The sequence below is a fragment of the Phaseolus vulgaris genome, chromosome 6 (assembly GCF_051622355.1).
Source record: "Phaseolus vulgaris cultivar YP4 chromosome 6, ASM5162235v1, whole genome shotgun sequence".
NCBI classification, from domain to species: Eukaryota; Viridiplantae; Streptophyta; class Magnoliopsida; order Fabales; family Fabaceae; genus Phaseolus; species Phaseolus vulgaris.
Genome location: NC_143503.1, coordinates 25,132,934 through 25,160,905, shown reverse-complemented (window position 1 = coordinate 25,160,905; position 27,972 = coordinate 25,132,934). Strand labels below are relative to the sequence as shown.

General features: G+C 32.7%; 3 protein-coding genes across 3 annotated transcripts; all 3 read right to left on the bottom strand.

Annotated features, from left to right (window-relative positions):
* Positions 1–746: 746 nt before the first annotated feature.
* LOC137833091 (cation/H(+) antiporter 24) lies at positions 747–5,330 on the bottom strand. The gene is made up of 4 exons (XM_068641463.2): positions 5,241–5,330; positions 3,298–3,621; positions 2,119–3,126; positions 747–1,911 (listed from the first exon to the last, which is right to left on the bottom strand). The coding sequence occupies exons 1-4, from the start codon at positions 5,328–5,330 to the stop codon at positions 823–825; spliced, it is 2,511 nt and encodes an 836-aa protein (XP_068497564.2). The 3' UTR covers positions 747–822.
* A 4,402-nt stretch (positions 5,331–9,732) lies between these two features.
* Positions 9,733–10,662, bottom strand: LOC150027314 (cation/H(+) antiporter 24-like). Its single transcript, XM_090303927.1, has one exon. It carries the CDS (start codon positions 10,660–10,662, stop codon positions 9,733–9,735), a length of 930 nt encoding a protein of 309 aa, XP_090160053.1.
* A 4,634-nt stretch (positions 10,663–15,296) lies between these two features.
* Positions 15,297–18,824, bottom strand: LOC137833490 (cation/H(+) antiporter 24). The gene is made up of 3 exons (XM_068641836.2): positions 18,438–18,824; positions 17,266–18,267; positions 15,297–16,454 (listed from the first exon to the last, which is right to left on the bottom strand). The coding sequence occupies exons 1-3, from the start codon at positions 18,744–18,746 to the stop codon at positions 15,363–15,365; spliced, it is 2,403 nt and encodes an 800-aa protein (XP_068497937.2). The 5' UTR covers positions 18,747–18,824; the 3' UTR covers positions 15,297–15,362.
* Between the last annotated feature and the right edge of the window lie 9,148 nt (positions 18,825–27,972).

Here is a 27,972-nt window from a genome sequence, read left to right as displayed (position 1 = left end):
TTTGTCCTTTATTGATAGATATCTTAATTATTATATTGGATCCAAATTTTTTAAATTTTTAAGAAAAAAATGTAATTTAATTATTATTATTATTATATGTATTAGTATCTTTTAGATATCAAATATAAAAAATAGATAAAAATATTTTCTCTAATCATCTATCAGTTTCAATAAATAATTTTAATAATAATATATTAAATTGTAAAGTGGAAGTAATTTTTTAAATAGTCTTTGTAGCCTATCTAATATTAACCACACTAAAAGTTTTGACTCAGTTTTGATCTTTTCTGAAAGAATGGAATGACAACTTGGTCTATCAGTTTATTTATTTATTTTTATTTTATTATATATATTAAAAAAAGTTTTTAATAAATTAATGATTTTCAAATAATACCATAAATTATTCTTTTAATTCTTTTATTTACTTTTAAATTAAAAAGATAAAGAATCTGTAGGAGTCTGAAAATATTAATTCACTTTAATAAATTAGTCTCGGACTGATTTAGGATTTAGGATTTTTTCTAGGAATTTCACTTCCATGTTTAAGTGTTTTTCCAGTTTTGAATGTAAAATGGGAGAGAGAGAACATTAACCCATAACTAAATAAAAAAATGAGTTTTTTTTTTTCTTTTTCTATTTGGCATATTACTTACCTGTGATGATGAAGTAAGAGATGCAAAGTTAGCTCTATACAAAACCTGCTACATTATCTATCTTTTTCTAAAGAAAACTAGGATTTTGTCTTCATCTAAATGCTATTCCTTCTTGATATTCACACATAATTAGGTTAATTTGGCTATCTATTAGTGGTGAATCCTAATTTTAGCCTCTTAAGATTTGTTGTTGAACAACTAAAACAGAAGCTGAGCCAAAAAAATCTGGGGATGAAACATAGTCTCCTATGAGTCCCAACTCTTCACTTTCAGTCCATTCTGATAATCCAGTGAGAAGAATAGGGTTTATCCCTTGTTTCCTTCCCACTATCAAAAGATCAAAAGCACCATCATTCATAGCTTGAATTGCTCCGATTGTTTCTTCTCCATTTCTAGACACCACTTCTCTATATATCACTCTCTGATTAATCTCATTCTTAACCCAGAACCAGGTCACAATTCCATCATCAAGCTTCTTCTCGATTTCATTGTACCCTATAAAGTTGTGAGAGAGAAACCTTATAACTGTGAGAGACACGTCATGATGAGCAAGCATCCTATCTGCATAAACAAGAGCCTCTCTGGAATCTCCACCCCCTAGAAACAATACGGCAAATCGATGTTTAGTTCGACGAAAACTACCTAAGGCGTTGTTGGTGTTAAGACCCTTGTCAACGAAAATTGCAACTGAGCAAGGTGAATTCCTCAGCACTTGTGAATTCACTGTTCTAACTGCATGGTTATAGACATTTTCAAGGTTGAAAGGTAACATGATTAAAGAAGCTTCCTCTTCTATGGCAAGCTCACATATATCTCGGAACATGGTCTTCTTTGGGGTGACAGCTGTGAAGAAACGAAGCTTCATGAAGGCTCCTTTAAGTTGTTGATGACATTCAAGCATGTGTATGGTGTTATACCATTGATAACTGGGAGGCACATGTTGCTTTTCATGGTCTATGAACAAAGGGTTGGCTCGACCTAGAAGCTCAGTGAGTTTAAGAACTGAGACTGTAAAAGGAAAGTTTTGGGTTGGATTGGAGATATCAAGTAGATGTATGAGACCAGGTGTGACGTCAGTATCAAAAGTGCATAACACTATTTTAAGATCACTGTCTGGAGGGTGGTTTTGAATGTTCCTCCTTTGGTTCACCATGTATGGCTTTGTTGGATCATATAATATAGAGATCAAAGGAGAAGAAGCTGCTGTCAATACCATTGTCATAATAACCAACATTGAGAACCCTGGCACCTTTATCACCTGTAACCACAACAATTGGATCAATTATTTACACTAGATGTCTATAGTTTTATCTAATTCAAATAAAAAGATAAGATTCTACTGTAATGCACTCTGCCAACACATTATCTAAGGAATTCTTTTATCAGACATTTTACTATTTATTAAAGATTTTTTATAACTTTAAAGTAAGAAAATAAAAAATATGAAACTAAAGGTGGAGCTTACACTTTTGTCAATCCAATGAACAAACAATATAAGTTCAACTTGGCCTCTTAAGCTCATAATGAGGCTAAGGGTTAGTCCATCCCTGAATGACATTCGCGAGAGATGTAAAGTAATCCAAGTGCAGAAGAATTTAAAGAAGTGGCCAATAAGAACCATGGAAATCAATGGTGATAAGGAGGACCAACCAGAAGCAGTCATGGCATAAATATCAGTATATGATCCCACCAAAATGAATGAGAATGGTAGAAGAATATCAGTCAGAATTGTTGATGTCTTCTTTTCAAGTGTTGCTCCCACCTGAGGCCCATCTGGAATTGCCAAGCCTAAAAACAATGATCCATTGGCAATGGCTATGCCAAAGAAGTCAGTTAAGAATCCCATAAAAAAAGTCCCTAGAAGAATGGCAACTACAAAGGATTCTTGTACTGGCTGCCCTTCAGGAGTATTGTTGTTGATCCATATCATTGCAGGTCTAACACAAAATTTAAGGAACGCTATCATCAACACAAGACAAATCATATACCAAACGGCATATATTATATGTACTTCTCCTTGAGATGCTGCCTCAAACAATAAGATTAAAGCCAAACCAACCATGTCACCAATCATTGCTATGGAGAGTGCTACTCGCCCCAGATCTGAATTTAGAAGGTTAAACTCTTTAAGGATTTGGTAGAGAACAGGGAATGCTGTGATCCCCAAGTACGCCGATACTATTCCAAGTGAAGAAACCTTTGCCAAATCTTGGTCCATGTTCTTTCTCATGCTTATTGCCACAACACACACACTCCCCATGGGCATTAGAATGCCAACCAATGCAGTAGATATGTGCAATTTCCCTATCTTTCTCAGAATACCAGGATCTGCCTTCACACCATATATGAATAGAAAGAACATGAATCCCATTACTCCAAGATTGTTCATTAGGAATTGGGCTGTGTCGCTTGTCATGTGACGTCGGTACCATATACTGCGCCCCAGAAGGGAAGGTCCAACGATGATACCACCCTTACAAATATACATGAAAAATTTAACAACTTTGGATTAGATAATCATCACAATGCCACATACAATACAATCTGATATATTAATATTAACAATAACTTATATTTTGAGTAGGTTTGAGATGTTCTTTATTGAATGATAAGAATGTGATAAATGTAACAAAAGGAAGCTTACTAGTATTTGAGATACGATAAAGGGTTGTCTGAGGGGCTTAAGAAGAACTCCGATAAAATGAGTGATGATGTTGATGATTGCGAGATTGAAAATTACGAGTGAGAAGGAGTGATATAAAGGATTGTCACCATAAAAGATGCCCATAGTGTGAGAATGGTATAATGAATGACACGCAATGGGGAAAGGAATTGTAGAATTTCCCTCTGTAGCAAGATTAACATAGTTTTGTTCCATGATCCTATAAGGATTGAAGTGTTGGTGCCATCCATTTGATGATTGTACCAAATGGTGTCTGGGGTATAGCCTTCTCACGCATGAACCTTTCTGAAAGCCATGAAAAATCACGAAGGAAAACTGAAGAGAAACAGATGAAAATGGATCAATGATAGATAGCGGATAAACGTTAAAGTAGGAGAACTAGTGTTCCGTTTTCATTTATTGCAAAACCCTTAATCCTTTTTCTTCATTTTGTGAGGCAAACATTGCACACGCAAAATTTCTATTTGGTGTCAAATGATTCTCATACCAACATCCTCTATTTTATTTTTATCAAACAAACAAATGTAAAATAAAATTTGATTTGTCAAAATCAATTGTATTGTATCTCTGCACTACATATTCTAAAATCACGCATTTTTCTCATAGATTAATTGCATATAAATTGCACTAATTATAAATTATGTTATATTTTAAACTTGTTAAATATAGTTATATTAAAATTGATGACGAAGATGATTACTTATATTTTTAATAAAAAACATTTTCTTAAAAAATCTACTTCTTTGTTCATAGATATAAATTTCCTCAGTTTTTAAAATCTACTTTGTACGTAACAATTATATATGTATGGATTCATTTTTTTTATTTAATTATTAAGATTTGTATTTATAAGATTTCTTATTTATATGTAATTCTTATTTGTAATATTATTTCATTTTGTATATGCTATTTTTTTATCATTTTAAGTGAATTCAGTAAGAGAATATTACCAATATTAATTATATTGTTATCAATCACTTTATTACTGTAATGTATATTTGTTTTGGGTAAAGAGTTATGTGAGGAATCGTCTTTTCTTAAAAGATTCCACATTTTCCTAAACTTGTTGTTCTATAAAATATTAAATCTTAGAATAAAATTTGGAATTATCACAAAATTTCGTGTTACACGAGTGTAAATAACGTATTCTACAATGACATATTAGGTCGGTTAATTGAGAATCGATGTAAATAAAAATATGATGATATTTTTGTAAATATTTGATACATATTAGATTGGTTATTAATTCCAACTAGTGTAATATATATTGATTTTGAGCCAAAAAAATTATTTGAAAAAAATACATATTTCAGGATGACATATTACATCGGTTGGGAGGTCCAATTGGTGTAATATGTATTATTCTGAGTGATAAAAAATGGTTTAAAAAAATACATATTTTGGGATGACATATTTGTATTGGTCGATACCAGACGAGTCATTCTCAGACTCTTTGATTGATCACCCAAGTCAAAGAACATAGGAAATACAGTAAATAGCAACAGTTACAAGTAGTGTTGAATGAGTTATTATAATGTGCATCATGAAATATGCATAAATAACTGAATAACAGAAAGATGCATGTTCTTGGTATCAAGGAACCACCATACATATCAGTTAATAACTGATGTTCGGCCCATCGGGGTTAAGTCAATGCTATAAATAGAGCCCTTTGTGAAAGAGTAAGGTACGTTTTTACCATTTTACTAGAATGCAATCTTAAATCAGAGCAGTTATTTGAGCGTCGGAGTACCTTTTGTAGGTAACTCTTGACCGACCGAGCATAAACATTTGTAGAAGAAGATTTGAAGAAATCAGGAGATCACCAATACGTCAGTAATTGTACATCCAGTCACAAGTACTATTTGAGTCTCTCAGCCTATATAAGTACAATTGGCGCCCACCGTGGGGCCGAGGTAGTATTCATTTTTCAGCAACAAGTCACAACCAGCAACAATGGTGTGAACAAGGAATAATGCTAACAACGACCGCATGGCGGATGAGCAGATAGCTATGATCCAAGCCCTCCAGGCGCAAATGGAGAAGTTACGACAAAAAGGCACCGCGGACCAGTTGTGGAATTAAGAGGATCGACATCGACATGAGGAGGAAATGTCCCTTTTGAAGGAGCAAAATAAAAATTTACAACAACGGCTTGATGAGCGTGAACGAGAAGAACAATCCTGAGCACCACCACCAACCCCTAAGACCCATCAGACTCACCAAAGTTCGAGAAATACTCATCTCCCTAACGACGAGGAAGGACCCGAGAAGACATCCATTCACAGATGGGATAATAGACACACTACTCTCTCCCAAGTGGAAAGGATTAACTATCAAATTATACGATGGTTCCACCAATCTGGATGAGCACCTAAATGTCTTCAAGATGCAGATGACTCTTTACCCAACCAACAAAGCAGTATGGTGTAAGGTCTTCCCTACCTCCCTCCAGAAGGAACCGCTCAGTTGGTTCACCGAACTCCCTCCTAATTTCGTGGGCAACTTTAAAGTTCTGACAACAAAGTTCGTCACACAATATGCAACAAGCCGACCACATCTGACCTCATTCATGTCTCTCCTTAATGTGAAAAAACAAAAAAAAAAGAATCCTTGCGAGCATTTATGGACAGATTCAACAAAGTTTGCATGGGTATCATAAATTTGATGCCAGAGATAGCCATGCATCATCTTGTCTCGACAATCCGACTGGACTGATTCACTGAAAGCTTAATCAAGAGACTGTCTAAAAACATGGATGAATTAAGAAACTGTGCAACCAAGTTTATGTAGATAGAAGAACACATTGACTATCATAGGAGTCGTCAATATGAAAATACCGATAAGGGAAAAGAAAAAGAAAAAGACAAGGGCAATTGACTTGTGTTAGGTCGGTCTGACCGTTTCAGAGAAAATCGGGGTCCCCGATTTTTTAGTTACACACCGCTAACTATCCCGAAGGGAAGAGTTTTTGGACGAGGTATTGCAAGCCGGGTTAATCCCGACCTTGAAGCAATCACAAACTCTAAGGAACGCAGATACATCTAAACACTGCCAATATCATCGCAATTATGGTCACACGACCGAAGACTGTCAATCATTGAAAGACAAAATTAAAGAACTTATTCAAGTTGGTCACTTCTATAAGTTCATCAAGACTGACACTAGCTCATACCAATCTCCACAAAGGGATCGATACCCACCTAGAGGACAGAGAGAACACTACGATCGACCAGGACGAGGGGATTCACGTCGACGTGATAACAACCAGTGTTCAATGAGATAGAGACGAAGCGAAAGCCCAGTAAGAAGGACTCGGCCATGAAGTGAAAGTTTTGAGAGGAATAATCGGATCAAACGTAAGGTCTAAGAGGTTATCAATACTATAATCAAGTCGATATCATTCGGCATTTCCAGACGAAAAGTCAATACAATAGTTGAAGATTTTGCGGGAGGGGGATGTTCTAGCTCAGCTACAAAGAAGCATCTTCGGGCTATCCAATCAGCCCATTCCACCTCCACCCGAAACTGACCGAAATTGCCCCCAATCACTTTTATCGACAACGACTTCACTGTAATAGATTTAGCACAAGACGATCACATGGTGATTACCATGGAAATAGATAAATTTGCAATTACTAAGGTTCTAGTGGACGAGGGCAACTCGATGAACATACTTTATTGGAAGACCTTCAGGAAAATGAGAATTCCAAAAACAGAAATTCAACCTTATGATGAATAAGTTGTTGGATTCTCGGGAGAAAGAGTAGATACGAGAGAGGTTTCATTGACCTATACACTACGTTCAGAGAAGAAGGGTGTCTCAGTAAAACTATAAAAATCAGGTATTTATTGGTTAACATAAATACCTCTTATAAGCCTTGATGAAGCCCTCGCCTTGATGAAGCCCGCATGGTGCTCGACAAAGATCTTTGTCCCGTACCCCTTCGAGATGATGAACATAAGATGCATATTAGAACGTGTTTGAAATTGGACGACAACATTTTGGTAAGTCAAACTTTGATTGATAAAGCTGACTTATTTGCTTGGATAATTACTGATACGCCCGGGGTGAACCCAAATATCATTACGCATTGTCTCTATGTAACAGATTATGTTTTATTGTTGGTCTTTTTTAAATTTGGGTTTTGCATAAGAATTGTTCTTTTAAGAGAATTCAGTTATTTTCTTTAATTGGAGTTTTTAGTTAATTCGATTAATTCAAGAAGTAGAATATAAACATTTTACGACACTACACCATTTTTTACTTTAGGCAACGCTGACATATCAACGGGTAGAAAAGTGTTGCCTAAAGTGAGTATAAGCAACACTTTTTTATTGTTGCCCACTTAGTAAGATTTATTTACCTTTATCTCAAAGTATTTAGAAAAAGTGTTGCCTATTTATTTTAAGCAACATTTTATAAAATGTGGACCAGATTGTGAGTACTTCAAAGAATGCTTTTAAAATTGTAGACATGTTAAATACTATTTTAGGCAACATTTTTTAAAATGTGGTGTTTAACTAATATTTTAGATAACATTTTTAAAGTGATTAAATAACATATAGGCTTAGTTTTTAAATTATGATAATTAAGTTTTTAAATTGTGATGATTAAATTGTGATTAATTAAGTTTTTAAATTGTGATAATTAAGTTTTTAAATTGTGATTAATTAAGTTTTTAAATTGTGATAATTAAGTTTTTAAATTGTGATAATTAAGATTTAGCTTCGTCACGAACTTACCTTGTTATTGAGTTGGCATTGAGTGGTCGTCATTGAGCTGGCATTGAGTGAGTGAACCTTGTGCCATCACGAACGAAGACTCTAAGTCGAAGCCGAAACCTTGTGCCAACAGAAACCCTAAGCTGTTCGCTACGAAGCAGGAGTGGCATTGTGCGAGTAGTGAGATACTGAATACGTCATCAAATGTTTATTTTGCTGATAAGATTGTTTCGAATTTGAGGGATGCTAATTAATTAAGTTTAACACCATGTGAGGATTGAAAGAATGAAAATATTAAGAGTCAATTTGCTTCTTTTAATGTTTTATAAACTTGAGATTGTCTTAACACAATCTATATTATCATATCTTTTGGTGTTAGATGGTCTAATACTATTTTAGACAGTTTTCACTAAAATTATTTTAATTTGATTGTTAAGCTATAAATATCATTATCCCAAAAGGTATATGACGTTTTGGTAATAGTCCTTGAAAGTATTAATCCCTTCACAACAAACTCAAAATTAAGAAATCAAAGTGTTAAGAAATCATATTAAATTTGAAGGACTAAAGTTACATTAAGTATAGGGACTTACGTTTCACTACGAAAAACATGCTTATTAGGATGGGTCAAAAAGGGACGCTAGCTATAATAAATGGATGCAAAAGTGTAGTTATCATTAAAATTTGTAAGTTAATACGCTCGACATAAAAATAGTGGCGGGTGCATGGGACACAAGTGGTGTGTTTTTTGCTTAGGCCTATCCTACATGTTCTTCACACAAAATTATATTTTATATTGTTTATTTAAAGATGCATGAGTTTAGCCTACATATTGGCCACATAATTTTTAAGCAAACGTGGACTTAACCTACATGTTGGCCACACAAAATTATATTTTATATTGTTTATTCAAAGAAGTGTGGGCTTAGTCAACGGATTAGCCACACAATTTTTAAACAAACATGAATTTAACCTTCATAATTTTATTACATATTTAAATTTAATTTAAATATATATATATATATATTATGTTTGTGTGAGCTTAAACTACAAAATTTTAAATTTTTATTATTATTTATTATTTATAGTTTCAGTTGTGAAAATTTGATCCACGCAATTTTTATAGTTTATGTTTATATAACTCACGTTTTATTTAATTATTTTTTTAATAATAAAGGCACTAGCATCACTATTAATTTTGTTTTTTTTGGTGCAGTGATTTAATCTTCCTCGTTTCGAGCATTTTACACTTTAATGTTTTCCCTAATAAAATTATGATATGAAAGGGGTTTTTTTCGTTATGAAAATATTAAGTTACCTTACTAAATTAGTCTAAGACTGATTAGCAGCTCCAACTAATCTGACCCAGTTTGACATTCTAGTAATTTCCCTTCTATGTTTAAGTGTTTTTTCAATTTTGAATATGAAATCGGAGAGAGAGAACATTAACCCATAACTAGATAAAAAGAATGAGTTTTTTTACTTACCTATGTGATATGATAATGAAGTAAGAGATGGAAAGTTAGCTCTACAAAACCTGCTACATTATTATCTTCTTCTTCTTTTTTTCTAAAGAAAACTAGGATTTTGTCTTCATCTAAATGCTATTCCTTCTTGATATTCACACATAATTTGGTTAATTTGACTATCTATTAGTGGTGAATCCTAATTTTAGCCTCTTAAGATTTGTTGTTGAATAACTAAAACAGAAGCTGAGCCAAAAAAATCTGCAGATGAAACATAATCTCCTATGAGTCCCAACTCTTCACTTTCAGTCCATTCTGATAATCCAGTGAGAAGAATAGGGTTTATCCCTTGTTTCCTTCCCACTATCAAAAGATCAAAAGCACCATCATTCATAGCTTGAATTGCTGCGATTGTTTCTTCTCCATTTTTTACCATCACTTCTCTATACACCATTCTCTGATTAATCTCATTCTTAACCCAGAACCAGGTCACAATTCCATCATCAAGCTTCTTCTCGATTTCATTGTACCCTATAAAGTTGTGAGAGAGAAACCTTATAACAGTGAGAGACACCTCATGGTGAGCAAGCATCCTATCTGCATAAACAAGAGCCTCTCTGGAATCTCCACCCCCTAGAAAAAATACGGCAAATCGATGTTTAGTTTGAGGAAAACTTCCTATGGTGGTGTTGATGTTAAGAAAACCCCTGTCAACGAAAATTGCAACTGAGCAAGGTGAATTCCTCAACACTAGTGAATTCACTGTTTTAACTGCATGGTTATGGACGACATCAAGGTTGAAAGGTAAGATGATTAAAGAAGCTTCTTGTTCTATGGCAAGCTCGCATATATCTCCGAACATCGCGTTCTTTGGGGTCACAGTTGTGAAGAAATGAAGCTTCATGAAGGCTCCTTTAAGTTCTTGATGACGTTCAAGCACGTGTATGGTGTTATCCCATTGATAACTGGGAGGCACTTTTTGCTTTTTATGGTCTATGAAAATAGGGTTGGCTCGACCTAGAAGCTCAGTGAGTTTATGAACTGACACTGAAAATGGGAAGTCTTGTGTTGGATTGGAGATATCAAGTAGATGTATGAGACCATGTATGACGTCAGTATCAAAAATGCATAACATTATTCTAAGCTCTGTGTCTGGAGCTCTTAGTGAGCATCAACTAAAGTTCAGGTAAGGGAAGCTAGTCTTATTATTTCCAATAAAACCCTAGGTTAGAAGATTCTGGATGTGGAGGTGACGTGGTCACCAATTCCAATTGTTTTTGCTTGCAGGATTGTCTCTTTTAAAGAGTAAAGTAAATATTGACTGGAATGGTTGATTTTGAATCTTTTATATTGATTTTAAGGTGAATAATTTGTTGAAAGTGTTTGTGATTGAGAATTGAATGTGTTTGAATGATAATATAAATGAGTTGAACTGTTCTTTTTGAATATTTTGTTGAATTACTTAAGTGAGATGTTTGATGAGATTTTGAATCTTTTATATTGATTTTAAGGTGAATAATTTGTTGAAAGTGTTTGTGATTGAGAATTGAATGTGTTTGAATGATAATATAAATGAGTTGAACTGTTCTTTTTGAATATTTTGTTGAATTACTTAAGTGAGATGTTTGATGAGAAGTGGTTGTGTGATTTCAGATGATGATTGATTTAAAGAGCATATATTTGGAAATAATTATGTGTTTAAGTAAAGTTTGAGATATATTTGGATTGTTTAGAAAGTTTAAATATGAAGTGATTGAGTGGTGCATTGATATGTTAAATGATGTATGTAATGAGGTTAAAGTGTGATCAAGATGTAGTATTTTCAGGAAAGGAAATATCATGTTGAGATTGTTATTAGGGTGTATTGATTTGTGAGTGTCCTGTGAATGAGACGATCCTGACTCTACTGATATAATGGAATCACATAGATGAAGTTATTCAGTTGGTGAGAGTCGAAGGAGGTCCATTTGGCTGAGTCTGAGGTTTGAAAGAACTGATCAGAGCATATCAAATGGATTTACCCTGTCATATGAAGATGATGAGATGACGAGATATTGAGATAATTATGTGCATGGCTGTGTGGGTTTCACAACAGTAGTATGACAGGTGCAGGTCTCTGGATGCTAATTTCAATACACGAGTCTTCCGGAAGTAGAGTTAAGTGTCTATGTGTTGTGAGTCAGTAAAAGTTTGACATTTGAAAGATGAATTTTATGAATGTAATAGACACTTTGAGAAATCATATGAGAATTGATGAATTATGCTTATTAATTTGAAATTTAAATTATATCAAAACTTTTTATATAGATAGCTTACCCTATTATTTGTTTGTGTTTGTTTCTTTATCTGTGATGATCGTGTTTTACACGGGAGCATATGAGATTGCAGGTAATAGAGCTCCTTAGTGAGCAGCTGGAGAATGAGGAGCTCCTTAGTGAGCAGCTGGAGAATGAGATAGTTTTATTTGAATGCTTTGTTTTTATTGGGTTTAATAGTGTCAAAGTTCAAGAGGGGGTGAATTGATCTTTTAAAAGTTTCTCGCAGAACCAGTATTTTTCACAGAGTACAGAAAATAAATCGATTTATTTGAAATTGAACAGATTTATTTTGGCACTGTTTGTGTTTGAAAAACGTTTATACGGCCAAGTTAATCACAAGATTATGCATATTGATTTTCCAGATACACACTGATATTAGGAAGAAAAACAGTAAATCACAGAACAACAAGCTTCAATTTTAAGCAAGTGATTAAGATTCAATTGATAGCTTGACAGTTACTTGAGTAACCTATCACAATCAATCTGTTTCAGTGGCTTTTTAACCGGTTATTTATGTTCTTCTTAAAATCAAACAGTTTTCCAGAAATTAAGAACAGTATGAACCGAGCCCAGAAAGAACAGATTTATTATTGATTGAACAAATTTATTTTTTGATAGTTTAACAGTTATGCAGAAATTTAAGTGTAGAGATTAAGGGAGAATGAACACAAGGCAATTATACTGGTTCACTCAACTAAGCTACATCCAGTCTTCACCTAAACCAAGGTGAAATTCACTAAATCACAATTCAAACAAACACAAATCTCACTGTTCTTGAACCCTACAAGAACTTAGGTACACTTGCTGAAAAAACCCTATTTCAGCACACACACACTTCAAGAAACCCTATCAAGAAGAGTGTACAACCAAACTTTTACAAGAAAAGAAATGTGAAACGACTACACCTGATTGAGGATGCAGAAATCTGCCTTAAACCAGTAGAACAGATTGCTAGAACAGTAGCAGCACCTCTCACCAAGCTTTTGGAACCAAACAAGAACAAGCACTTTGTGATTTTTGAAATATTTTAAGAACAGATGTTAATTCTTTGTAAATCCTCAATTCTCTGATGCAAAACTTGTTTTCACAATTGTATGATCGATGTTTAAACTCATAAACAAGTTTTCATTTTATAGAAAACCAACTTATAACATATTTTTGAAAAATAGTTAAAGCTGCTATAAAATGAACATATTGAAAATAAAATGAACAGATTTATTTTCAAAAAGCAGTTAGAGAATTTGTTATGTGAGGAGACTTAGTCAGTCATTCTGGTGCAGGGACAAAACTGAAAACCGTTTAAGCTAGACATGGCACCAGAGTCAAAAAGAATCTATTCATTTACAGATGAACAGATTTATTTTTCAAAACGAAAACAGAAAAAGATTAACTATTTAAAACACAGTCGTTTTGAAAGGTAGAAGACTTAGTCAAAATGCTTGATGCACAAAATCTAATTTTCACAAGACTTAGCCAAGGTATCAGTTTAAAAAAAGAATTTGTTTATTTAGAAAAGAACAGATTTATTTTTATGCAGTAAACGTGTTTTTTTGTAAAACATGTGAAAAACAGTTTAAGAAATTTGTGCTTGCTCTTATCACATGGTTAGTGGTTAGGAGGTGAGTTACTCAGCAAAAAGCCTACTCTTAAACAACCTCTAAACTCTACCTAAGACATTCTTAAAGCAAAAGGAAATATACATAAATTGTACATAAAAGTCTTCATCAAACATATGTCTTGAAAGGGGCAGCAACCATCTTCAACAGTTTTGTTGTTAAAACTTTTGATGTATATATTAAATCCCTATGAAGAGGGATATTTCTTTTGAGATACACATATGAGAAAGTAGTATATGTTATTTGTAATTAGATATTGCTTGTTTTACTTTTATTTCATTATATATGGGTAAAATTCTTAATTTCACTCATGTATCATTTGATTAATCTTACACAAACTGACTTCATCAAAATTAAAATTGGTGTGAAAGTTCTCGTTATCTATTAACCATTATAGTCATTGGTGGATCTCAACAGACTATGTGAGTTGAATAATCTGAATTGGACATCATTAAATTGAATGAGTTGTTTCTTCCTGAAGTTGTGATTCAAATTATTCCTAGATTTTTCAAATGACAATGTGATTTGATCACTATAAAAGCATAGAAAAAATGGTCAATACAATGTGAAATTTGATCATAATATATTCATTAGTCAACATAATACAGTTTTTGCTTCTAGAAGCACTATACTATGTAATAAGAATAAGATAATAAATTCTACAATTATCTCATAAACAAAATTGGAAGCAAATCTTCTTAAAAACAAACAAAATCTAATGTGAACCAAAATATATTCTCAAGATCTTTGAAGCAGAAAAACCTAAAAAGATGGAGAAATAATGAAGTGTTAGAGCTTGACAGCGTTCGAAAATAAAGCGTCAAGGTTTTTTTTTATTCTTTTCATTGTAATCCTTTCGTTTTGCTTATGTACTCCTTGTGGTTAATTCCCCTGTGATTTCGTAATGAATTTAGAGATTTCTATTAATAAAGTTTCGTTCTTAAATTCTAAATTCTATGTAACAGATTATGTTTTATTGTTGGTCTTTTTAAAATTTAGGTTTTGTCAAAAGAATTGTTTTCGAAGAGAATTCGGTTATCTTCTTAAATTGGAGTCCTTATAGTTAATTCGATTAATTCAATAAGTAGAAGATAAACATTTCACGAGTAAATGTTGAAATTAGTGAGATATTGAATACGTCACTAAACGTTTATTTTGCTGATAAGATTGTTTTGAATTTGAGTGATGCTAATTAATTAAGTTTGACACGGTGTGACGATCGAGAAAGAGTGAATTTGCTTCTTTACTGAAATTATTTTGACCGTCAAGATATAAATATCATTATCCCAAAAAGTATATGACGTTTTGGTAATATTCCTTAAAAGTATTAATCCCTTCACAACAATTTAAAAAAATCGTCTTAAGAAATCATATTAAATTATGTTCGAGGACTAAAGTTACATTAAGTCTAGGGATTACGTTTTAATTTTCCTGGTTTCGAGCATTTTACACTTTCACTATAATGATGGTTTGACTAATAAAATTATGATATGAAAGGGGTTTTTTTCCTTATGAAAATATTAAGTCACCTTATTAAATGAGTCTCAGACTGATTAGCAGCTCCAACTAATCTGACCCAGTTTGACATTCTAGTAATTTCCCTTCTATGTTTAAGTGTTTTTTCAATTTTGAATGTGAAATCGAAGAGAGAAAACATTAACCCCTAACTAGATAAAAAGAATGAGTTTTTTTACTTACCTGTGTGATATGATGATGAAGCAAGAGATGGAAAGTTAGCTATACAAAACTTGCTACATTATTATCATCTTCTTTGCCGATAAAAAAAAATAAAAAATTATCTTCTTCTTTTTTCTAAAGAAAACTAGGATTTTGTCTTCATCTAAATGCTATTCACGCATAATTTGATTAATTTGACTATCTATTAGTGGTGAATCCTAATTTTAGCCTCTTAAGATTTGTTGTTGAACAACTAAAACAGAAGCTGAGCCAAAAAAATCTGGGGATGAAACATAGTCTCCTATGAGTCCCAACTCTTCACTTTCAGTCCATTCTGATAATCCAGTGAGAAGAATAGGGTTTATCCCTTGTTTCCTTCCCACTATGAAAAGATCAAAAGCACCATCATTCATAGCTTGAATTGCTCCGATTGTTTCTTCTCCATTTTTAACCATCACTTCTCGATACACCATTCTCTGATTAATCTCATTCTTAACCCAGAACCAGGTCACAATTCCATCATCCAGCTTCTTCTCGCTTTCATTGTACCCTATAAAGTTGTGAGAGAGAAACCTTATAACAGTGAGAGACACCTCATGGTGAGCAAGCATCCTATCTGCATAAACAAGAGCCTCTCTGGAATCTCCACCCCCTAGGAAAAATACGGCAAATCGATGTTTAGTTTGACGAAAACTTCCTAGGGTGTTGTGGGTGTTAAGAAAACCCTTGTCAACGAAAATTGCAACTGAGCAAGGTGAATTCTTCAACAATTGTGAATTCACTGTTTTAACTGCATGGTTATGGACGACATCAAGGTTGAAAGGTAAGATGATTAAAGAAGCTTCTTGTTCTATGGCAAGCTCGCATATATCTCCGAACATCGCGTTCTTTGGGGTCACAGTTGTGAAGAAATGAAGCTTCATGAAGGCTCCTTTAAGTTCTTGATGACGTTCAAGCACGTGTATGGTGTTATCCCATTGATAACTGGGAGGCACTTTTTGCTTTTTATGGTCTATGAAAATAGGGTTGGCTCGACCTAGAAGCTCAGTGAGTTTATGAACTGACACTGAAAATGGGAAGTCTTGTGTTGGATTGGAGATATCAAGTAGATGTATGAGACCATGTATGACGTCAGTATCAAAAATGCATAACATTATTCTAAGCTCTGTGTCTGGAGGGTGGTTTTGAATGTTCCTCCTTTGGTTCACCATGTATGGCTTTGTTGGATCATATAATATAGAGATCAAAGGACAGAAAGCTGATGTCAATAATAATGTCATAAGAACCAAAATTGAGAAGCTTGGCACCTTTATGATCTGTAACCACAACAATTGCATCAATTATTTACACTGGATGTGTATTTATGTCATTCAAATAAAAACAAAACATTCCACCTGCCAACACATTATCTAAGCACACATTTTACTATTGGTTAAAGATTCTTTTAAACTATAAAATAAGAAAAAAAAATCACTAATGAAGAATTAATACTATTAAAATTTCTAATTTTCAGTAAATTTCAATATATATAGAATGTATTAAAAATAAAACTTAATAGAACAAATATCATAATTACACACAGATATTTTTTATGGAAATTTATTCATCGATAAGCAGACATTATCAACAGAAATTATCGACAGATAAGGAAAACCCAAAACTTATTCATCAGTTATAAGTTTGTCGGAAAATCCTGTCGGTAAACTAGAGGAGTAGACACCAATATTTTGTTAGTAAAATAGAAGCATATGCTAATAATTTGCTGGAATTCGAACCAATACAAAAGCTTAGTTCTCTTATCTATAAATAGTAGAATCCGTCAATAAGTATAAGGCAACAGACATAATAAATCTGTCAATAATCATTACCAACGAATATTTTATGTTATAATGAGTGTCTTATTAATATTTCTCTACATGTTTTTAAACATACTATATATTCTCTTTTGAAATTTATTATAAACCAAACTTATTCCTTATAAATCTTATTTCTTATATATAAGAAACTTTCACTTAAATTTTCTAATTTTAAACATATTAAGTTACAAGAAATGTGTTGATGGTATCCTGAACGAAATTCTAAATTAGACTTAAATAAGAAAATGTGAATATTAAAGGTTGAGCTTACACTTTTGTGTGTCCAATGCACAAACAATATAAGTTCAACCTGGCCTCTTAAGCTCAGAATGAGGCTAAGGATTAGTCCATCCCTGAATGGCACTCGGAAGAGATGTAAAGTAACCCATGTGGTGAAGAATTTAAGGAAGTATCCAATAATAATCATTATAAACAATGGTGAAAAAGTGGACCAACCAGAAGCAGTCATGGCATAAATATCAGTATTTGATCCCACCAAAATGAATGAGAATGGTAGAAGAATATCAGAGATAATTGTTGCGGTCTTCTTTTCAAGTGCTGCTCCCACCTGAGGCCCATCTGGAATTGCCAAGCCTAAAAACAATGTTCCATTAACAATGGCTATGCCAAAGAAGTCAGTTAAGAATCCCATAACATAAGTCCCTAGAAGAATGGCAACTATAATGGATTCTTGTAGCTGCCCTTCAGGAGTATTCTTGTTGATCCATATCATAGCAGGTCTAACACAAAGTGAAAGGAACGCTATGATCAGCACAAGAGAAGTAAAATACCAAACGCTTTTTATTATCTTTACTTCTTGAGATGCTGCCTCAAACAATAAGATAAAAACACAACCAATCATGTCACCAATCATTGCTATGGACAATGATATTCGCCCCACTTGTGTATTTAGAAGGTTAAACTCTTGGAGGATGTGGTAGAGAACAGGGAATGTTGAGAACCCAAAGTACCCCGCTACTGCTGCAAGTGAACTTACCTTTGCCAAATCTTCGTCCATGTTCTTTCTCATCCTTAGTGCCACAGCAAACACTACCCCTGCGGGAATTATAAGGCCAACCACTGCAGCAGATATGTGCAATTTCCCTATTCTTTTCAGAATATCTAGATCTGCCTTCACACCATATATGAATATAAAGAACATGAATCCCATCATACCAAGATTGTTCATTATGAATTGGGCTGTGTCGGTTGTCATGTGACGTTGGTACCATATACTGTGCCCCAGAAAGGAAGGTCCAAGAATGATACCACCCTTACAAATATACATGAAAAAATTAACAACTTTCGATTAGATAATCATCACAATGCCACATACAATACAACCTGATATATAATATTAATAATCACTTATATTTTGAGTAGGTTGGAGATGTTGTTTATAGAATGATAAGAATCTGATAAATGTAACAAAAGGAAGCTTACTAGCATTTGAGATATGATAAAAGGTTGTCTAAGGGGCTTAAGAAGAACTCCGATAAAATGAGTGATGAGGTTGATGAATGCGAGATTGAAAATTACGACTGAGAAGGAGTGAGATAAAGGATTGTCACCATAAAAGATGCCCGAAGACTGAGAATTTAAGTTATGACAGACAATGGGGAAAGAAATTGTGGAGTTTCCCTTTGTGGTAACATTAATAAATTGTTCTTGCATGATCCTAGAATGATTGAAGTGTTGATGCCATCCATTCGATGCTTGTACCAAACTGTGTGATGGGTATAGCCTTGTCATGCCTGAACCTTTCTGTGAAAACCATGAAAAATCAAGATGGAAAACTGAAGAGAAACAGTTTAAAGAAGGATCCCTCAAACGATAGTGGATATACATTAAAGTAGGAGATCTAGTGTTTCCTTTTCATTCTATTGCAAAACTCTTCCTTCTTATTCTTCATTTTGTGAGGCAAACATTGCACGTGCAAAATTTCACATTCATATTCATACATTAATTACATCACTATAAATTGCACTAATTATAAATTATATTAGATTTTAAACTTGTACAACTCAATTTTTTTTAAATTATATTATTCTAATACTTTTTAAATATATGTACTTAAATATAAGTATCGATTTTTTAAGATATATATTAAATATAGTTATTTTAAAATTGACGACGAAGATGATTGCTTATCTTTTTAATGGTTCTTATAAATATGTCACTTTTTAATGGTTCATATATTTAAATTTCCTCACTTTTTAAAATTTATTTTGTACATAACAATTACACATGTACTCGAATTCATTTTTTTTATTTAGTTATTAAGATTCTTTGCTTATAAGAATTGTTATTTATATGTCATACTCATTTTTAATATTATTGCATGTGACTTTGTATATGCTATTGTTTTATCATTTTAAGTGGATCCAGAATATTATCAATATTAACTATTATATTTACTACAAAAAAATCATTAAATAGTAATCAAATTTAGAGACTAAAAATAATTAGTTATATTAACTAATTTAGAGATTAAAATATCATTCTTATCTAAAGTGATTTTTATTATTAATAAGAATTGATAAAATGATTTTTAAATTTGTATCTAAATTAGCTACTTAAGTTTTAGCAACTAATATTTTAGATTTTAAATTAGTCTTTAAAAGACTAATAGAGACTAATTTAGAATATAAAGTAACGAGTAATTAAAACTTTGATAACTAATTAGTTAGATATCAATTTAAAAATCATTTTATAAATTTTTATTAATAATAAAAACTACTTTAGATATCAATAGTTTTTTTAGTTTATAAAATAGTCTCTAATTTAATTAAATAGTAATTAATTATTTTGGTCACTAAAATTAGTTTCTATTAGTTTCTATTCAATTATTTTGTATAATTATTATCAATCACTTTATTACTATAGTGTATTATATGTTTTCTTCAACAATTAATTATATTATAATTTCATATCATCCTAACAAATAAATTTTATTAATATTTAAAAACATAAAAAAATCATCAAATTGTTCATATTTTATTATATTTTAATATATATATATATATATACTATAAGAAAATCATTAAATGAAAATTTATATGGACTAAATTAGATACTATTTTAGAAACTAAAAAAAAATTTTGGTATCTAAATTAGTTTTTGTTATTGATAAATAATTTTTTTAGTTGGTATCTAATTAACTATAAAAGTTTTAGCTATCAACTTTATAATCTAAATAATTGGTAGTTAAAACATTGATAACTAATTTAGATACCAGGAACTATTTATCAATAATCTAAACTAATTTAGATACCAATAATTTTTTTAGTTTCTAAAATAGTATCTAATTTAGTCAATATAACAATTAATTATTTTTTATCTCTCAAATTGATTTCTATTTTATGATTTTCTAGTAGTTATATATTAGATCAATTTTAATTTATATAAATAAAACTTCAAATAAATTTATTAATAATACAATGCATCCTTAAAATTCTTAGTTTTACTCATGTATCATTTGATTAATCTTCCACAAACTAACTTCATCAAAATTAAAATTGGTTTGAAAGTTCTCGTTATCTTTTAACCATATCCTTTTGACGAGAAGCGATTTGTGCAAAACTGGAATTTCAACGGTTGAGTTTGTTTATTTATATTGGAAATGTCTGTTTTTTTAGTATTCTCTATTTATTTTTTTTATAATCAACTTTTTTACCAATAATAAATTAGACTAACATTGATGCCATACTTTTTTTTTTAGAATAATAAAGTATCATCAACAAACAAGGTGACCGATCAAACACAAAACATGATTTCACATATAAGGAAATATTGTTTAAGAGAAAAAGAAATAGTCTCTTTTCTCTCTTAAAACATCACATTGCATTTTAAGTAAAGAAACATTGTTGTTTGAGCATTTGTTACATTTTGAGTGACCAAACTCTCAAATGAAAGAGAAATTTCATGCAATTTAAATTGCATTTGTCTTTCTCCTTATCAAACAACCAAATACAATAATTGAAATAAGACTTTTCAAACCACACAACTCAAAGGTTTACATATATATACACTATTATTTTCAACCACACAACTCAAAAGGTTTATTTATAACATATCTGTCATTTTTAGTGATTAAAAACATTCACATGCATAATTCACACTAGTGCAGATATGTAAAACAAATGCGGCTATTTTAAATTTACAAATGCGGTCATAGAACCGCATTTGATCAGCACGCATTCGTAAATCTGGCATTTACAAATGCGGTCATAAGACCGCATTCATAAATAACATTTACAAATGCGGTTACCTAAAATAACCGCATTTGTATATTGTTCTGAATTAGGGAGTGGGTTTGGGGTTTAGGATTTATGAATGCGGTCTTGGTAAAAACCGCATTCATAAATCACTATTTACAAATGCGGTCTTGGTAAATGACCGCATTTGTAAATAGTGATTTTTTTTTAAAAGTTCACTTTGTTTTGTGCAGAAATCATATATTTTAATAACCTGCATAATGATCAAACCCAGCCAGACAAATACAGAAATATAGTAATCAATTGAAATCATCAAAATGTACATTTACAAGTGATCAAATTACGTATAATAAAACCACTATTGTTTACCTATGCTAGAGTTATAAAAATTAATGAAATATGTGGACCAAGAATCTCTAACATATGAAATGCCTTCCTCATTCATTGGTGTTTCTTCTGTGAATAACTGCATTGCAAAGTTGACATAAATTAGTTTTTAGATATATATATGTTCAAGAATTATAAAAATGATTTAACATATATAGTACCTCTTTCCAACCAGTTTTAACACCTAGTCTTATAATGGTAATCATCCATTGCATAATGTAATAGCCACACTCATAGCTTCCTGGTTGTTTATTACACTATAATTCAATAAAAAGTAATATGTTAGTATATTGATAAACAATGATAATAGAGAAAGAAAAAAATTACAAACATTTACTCTTATGTAGTTCAAATTATTTGAACTAGATCGACCTTTTAGGATGTTATATCCACGCCATGAACTGGTTAATACAAAAAACCTCGTTAGCAGATGGTTAATTAATAACATACAAAGTTAAGTTTATACTATACTTACGTATCAATGATATCCTTAAATTTTGTGGGCATCTTCTTGTGTAGGGAACAGAACCACACAGCAGTCTTATCAACCATTGATATGACAAGTAACTGCCAATGATGCCTATATGATCAATGAAAAGAGTTAGTAAATATTTAAAACATGAAATAATAATAATTGATGACATATAATTAAACTTACTCATTAATATAAGGGCATAAATAAATTTGTTTTCCCTCTTTTTCTAGGATGTTAGTGATGTATGCTTGAGTCTCAGTTGAGTTTGGTCCAACGGGATTAGTATATGCAGGATCTAAGAATCCATATATATTTTCCTTCCCCACAGCGATACAGACTCTATGCAAAAACCTACAAGTTTTTAGTTAAAGCATAATCAATAATAATTTAACATAAAGTAAATTGAATAATAGGTAAAGATACTTACATCATAAAAAATTGAATTATACTTATATTGAGCTCCTATTTCCCATATATAAATTCTGATAAATCTGTGTTGTAAATCATCAGTGGCAGTTCAGTGTTTATTTGAAAAAATGTATTATCCCACGGAACTGGAAAAGGATCATTGGCAATCTGACTAGCAATAAGACGTAGGGAAGCTATAGGATCGTCAACTGGAACCTCACGCTTCTTTTCCGGACTTGGTGGCTGAAAAGGTTTCTACAAGATAAACAACATTTGTATTAAATTATATGTAATATATAAATATAAATAAAAAATAATATAATGAAACGAAATTATTACATGAGGTTCGGGCATAGATCGAATGAGCTCTCTGGGCCAGGCAACGAATGTCTGAAATGCATCGGCCACAGTGGTTACCTCATCTGAAGGTAGTGGAACACGAGCATCGGGAAATCGTACTTTTTCAACTGTTACCTTCGCCACATCAGGGGAGAGAGGAACGTTATGTAAGGTGGTGGCGTTTTTATACTCTTTTCCAAGTGCCACCACCCGAGGAAGTTTGCCGCCCACTACCAGTAGCTCACAATCCTCTGTCTGCCCATTGATATCATCCCCTGATGTTGGAGGAGCCGCACAACTCCCCTTTATGCTCTTGGGAGTGGGACTAACAAGGGGTTCAATCGGCTCAGCACAAACTTGTTGCGATAGAAACTCTTGTCGCATTCGATCATTCTCCTTTTTCATCTCCAGCCACATCAAATCAGTCTCCTTTCTCATCTCCTCCATTATTTCTTCACGTAACTTACTCTTCATTTGAGTTTCCTTCTTGGAGGAGGAGGATGGCTGTCGTTCTGAAACTCCAAAATAAAGTTTAATTCCGACCCCTTGTCCAGCGGCACGAACACGACCAGAGTGTTCAGGTCGTCCAATTGCTTCAACCAAGATATCGTGAGATGCTTGTTGAACCATTATAAATGGCTCATCTCGATACCCTATCTTTCGAAAGTCCACTAGTGTGAATCCTGATTCATCAATTTTAACCCCACTTTTATTGTCAACCCATTTACACTTGAAAACTGGAACGGAAAACTTAGTGTAGTCAATCTCCCATATCTCTTCTATAAACTCATAGTATGCCATTGATCCAAGTACTGGATTTGTATCTTTCGAAGTCGAAAACTGCATTGACTCGGCTTCAAGAGTAACACCAGAATTTTGAATTGTACTCTTTTCATCCATGGACTTCGTGTAAAATATACAATTATTCACTTCGTACGTTGTACATGGGATGACATCAAACTTCAATCCAGCAGCCAACCAAGTCAAGGTCTCTAATGCCGTTGAATCCTTGAACACCTCATCTTTAAACCAAGGCATGAAAGTTCTATTATGTTCCATCAAGACCCATTTCTCTGCTTGTCTTGGGTTGTTTGCCTTCACAATGGCTTTATGAGCTTCTATGTAAGGTACAACTTCATCTGTGTTATTCAATATGTACAAATGTGCTTGCAAGACTTCTGATCAAGATTTGCTTACAATATTCACACCACGTAAACATTTAGTTGTAGAACGCCTGTGGTGTCATGAATTAGCTGGAACACCTATTGGATTTGCTTTTGTCATGTACTTTGAACAAAATTCAATACTTTCTTCGGCTATGTACCTTTCAATCATTGAAGCCTCTGGACGATAATGATTTTTCACATAACCTTTCAAAATTTTCATATACCGCTCAACAGGATACATCCATCTTAAGTACACTGGTCCACACAATCTAACCTCTCTTACCATATGCACCACTAGATGAACCATGATGTCAAAAAAAGACGGAGGAAAAAACATCTCCAATTCACACAAGATAGCAACAATTTCATTTTGAAGTTCATCTAGTTTTGAGGGATCAATGACTTTACAACAGATGGAAGAGAAGAATGAGCACAAACGGGTTATGGTATGTCTAACATTTTTTGGTAAGATCCCACGGATAGCTACCGGCAACAACTGTTGCATCAAGATGTGACAATTATGAGACTTCAACCCAATTAACTTCAAATCTTGCATTGACACTAGGCTCTTCACATTTGAGGAATGTCCTTGTGGCACTTTCACACCCTTTAGACATTGACAAAAACTAATTTTTTTCATCTTTTGACATTGTGTAACAAGCTGGGGGCAAATATGTACGCTTACCCATTTCTATGGGTGCCAACTCGTCGCGTATGTTCATCTCAATCAAATCTAAACGAGCATTTAGACCATCCTTCGTCTTCCCGTTAATGTTAAGAAGTGTACCAATTAAGCTATCACACACATTCTTCTCAACATGCATTACATCTATACAATGTCTGACTTCTAACCTCGACCAGTACGGAAGATCAAAGAAGATTGATTTCTTCTTCCAAATATTTGTCACAGATGACTTTTTTTTGGACTTACCGAAGGTGTGGTCTATGTTATTTACCTTTTCGTAAACCTCAACACCGGTTAATGGAGTTGGTGGACCACTACCCTCTTGGTGTCCATTAAAGGCTTTTTTCAACCTCCGGTAAGGATGATGACTTCTAAGAAACCTCTGATGCCGAAGATATACTGTTTTCCTTCCATGTTTCAATTGTTGAGAAGCAGTGTCTTCTTCGCATATTGGACACGCTTTGTGACCCTTAACACTATAACCTGATAAGTTACCATATGTCAGAAAGTCATTGATGGTGCAAAATAACATGGCATGAAGCTTGAAAGTTTCATTAGCAAATCCGTCAAATACTTCGACACCTTGGTCCCACATTAACTTCAAATCTTCAATTAAGGGACTTAGATAAACATCAATATCATTCCCTGGTTGTTTCGGACCGGATATCATCATAGACAACATCATGTATTTTCGCTTCATGCACAATCCAGGAGGTAAGTTGTAAATAACTAGTAATACAGGCCATGAACTGTGATTTGTACTCATATTACCAAACGGATTCATTCCGTCTGTGGCTAAACCAAGTCGGATATTTCTTGATTCTTTACCAAATTATGGAAAGTCATCATCAAATTTCTTCCATTGAATAGAATCAGCTGGATGTCGGTACATGCCATCGCATTTCCTCTCATCTGCATGCCATCTAAGATTCTTAGCATCGTCTGGGTTTGCAAACAAACGCTTCATCCTTGGAATGATGGGAAGATACCACATAACCTTCATTGGGGGTCCATGCTTTTCCATGTCATCAATAGAATCATCATCTTTTTGTTTCAACTTATAATGTGATAACCCACACCTCGGACAACTTTTCAACAATTCAAAATCTTTCCGGTATAATATACAATCATTAGGACATGCATGTATCTTTTTATACTCCATACCCATTGGACAAAGAATCTTTTTGGCCTCGTAATTACGATTAGGTAGACTATTTCCCTCTGGAAGCATATCCTTCAACAGCTGGAGCAATTCCGTGAAGCTTTTATCAGTCCATCCGTTTATTGCCTTCAAATTCATCAATCTTAACACCGTCGTCAACCGTGTGAAGTTAGTTGATCCAGGATACAAAGGAGTCTCTGCATCTTTTGACATACTTTCATATTCATGCGCTTTTGCAAAACACCCAGCTCCCACATCACGAATCATGTCCTCCAATCGATCATCATCTCCATCATCGTGTACTGCTTCATCCATGGTAGAACCCACATATTCTTCAGTTACGGAAACACGTGGTAAATTTAATAATTCGCCATGCCATGTCCAAGTTGTATAAGATCGAAGAAACCCATCACATAGCAGGTGTTCCCTCATGATATTCACATCCAGTATCCTTCCATTCAAACAGTTAACGCACGGACACCTGATCTTTGCTCCATCATGACCACTAATAATCGCGTTACGCTGCGCAAATTGTATAAATTCCTCTACTCCCCTTTCGTACTCATCACTTATACGAACAGCATTAATCCAACTTCGATCCATTATATATTCTGGAATATAGTTAGGATTTTCTAATAATTAGTATTCTATTCAATCTCACACATTTGTCGAGGGTCGAACACCCCCGAACTCAATCCAAACACAATATTTCTATTCTTAAAGTAACAATAACTAACATAACATAAAACTTTTATTAAAATGTAATTAACAACTAACTAAATATATAATATAAATTTAAGAAAATAGAAATTATATAATACAAAAATTCAAAATACACACAAATATATAAATTATTAGTTATTAATTATAAATTCCAAGTTGTATTAGTTATTAATTAAATATATATTATAATACAAAAAAATAAAAATTCAAAATATTAAATACAACACCAACCTTTAGGTTGATGGTGATCGGAATGGCAGAGGCACAAGACAAAGGCGAAGGCGGTGGCGGAAGCTGTGGCGGTGGCGGAGTAGAAAAACCAGCGAACACCAATAGAACAGTAACCTATATGCCACAAACGAGTTAGGAAACGAAAATGACAATGCCAAGGAAGTGAATAATGATGATGCAAAAACGAAAACGAAAACAAATGAGTGAAACGAAGAGCGGAGAGAACTGAAACTTACAATGTAGAGAGAACTGAAACTGAGAACGTTGAAACGAAGAGCGGAGAAGACGAAAGTGAAAGTGAAAACTAGTGACGCGCTTCAATTTTTAGGGTAAAATTGATTTACAAATGCGGTTCTAGGGTAAGACCGCATTTGTAAATCAATTTAATTTCAAAAATGTCACCGCGTTTTTTACAAATGCGTTTAAGCGCAAAGCCGCACTAAATAAAGGGTCGTTGTTTTCATATTTTGTACTAGTGTCAATTACAACAAAGAATAATACAACCATATTAATTACCATTAGAGGTTTGTATCAACCCTATACATAATTCCAATATCTTTTTGTTTGCATACCTTTATAAATAAAAAAATAAGTGTATAAATGATAATAATAATTATAATAATATATTCTCATTTCCAACACTTTTAGTTGATCCATAGTCTCTAACCTAATTTTTTTTCATAATATATGAAACACTTCCTCAAAATTTTAGAAAAAATTCAAAGAAAATAGTTTTAAAAATATGATGTCTTATAGGAATGAAGAATGAAATATTTTATTTTAATACATAAAATAATAAAATATCCATTCTTCGCTTATCCTAAATCCTTTATACTTTTAAAACTGAAGTCCTTACACTGAGTATGCAAGGCTACACTCAATGGAAGATTGTACCTCATGTAGATCTATCCATCTTTCAGTTTGTTGATTTTTTGGTTTTTGATCAATTTGAAAACTTCTAAATTATGATTAAATATCAATAAATTATGCCTAAATAAAAAAAGAATAATATTTGTTAAAAGTCAAACAAGCCTATTTTGATTGTTGAACCCGTGCATGGTGGAAAAACCTTGAATGATATTTTGAAATGTACATTGGTTAAATATTTTCATAATAAAAATCAAATTTCATTATTTTTCTTATCAAACCTTTGGTGGAGATAGTTAGATTTTTTTTTTAAATGTT

Coding starts and splice junctions, on each gene's coding strand:
- LOC137833091 (XM_068641463.2), bottom strand. CDS start 5,330: ATGCGGTCGTTGTTAGCATTATTCCTTGTTCACACCATTGTTGCTGGT. Junction 3,622..5,240: donor AATACTACCTCGGCCCCACG/GTGGGCGCCAAT, acceptor CATGGCTTTCAG/AAAGGTTCATGCGTGAGAAG. Junction 1,912..2,118: donor TTCATTGGATTGACAAAAGT/GTAAGCTCCACC, acceptor TTGTGGTTACAG/GTGATAAAGGTGCCAGGGTT.
- LOC150027314 (XM_090303927.1), bottom strand. CDS start 10,662: ATGTTATGCATTTTTGATACTGACGTCATACATGGTCTCATACATCTA.
- LOC137833490 (XM_068641836.2), bottom strand. CDS start 18,746: ATGACAAGGCTATACCCATCACACAGTTTGGTACAAGCATCGAATGGA. Junction 18,268..18,437: donor TTATCATATCTCAAATGCTA/GTAAGCTTCCTT, acceptor TATATTTGTAAG/GGTGGTATCATTCTTGGACC. Junction 16,455..17,265: donor TGCATTGGACACACAAAAGT/GTAAGCTCAACC, acceptor TTGTGGTTACAG/ATCATAAAGGTGCCAAGCTT.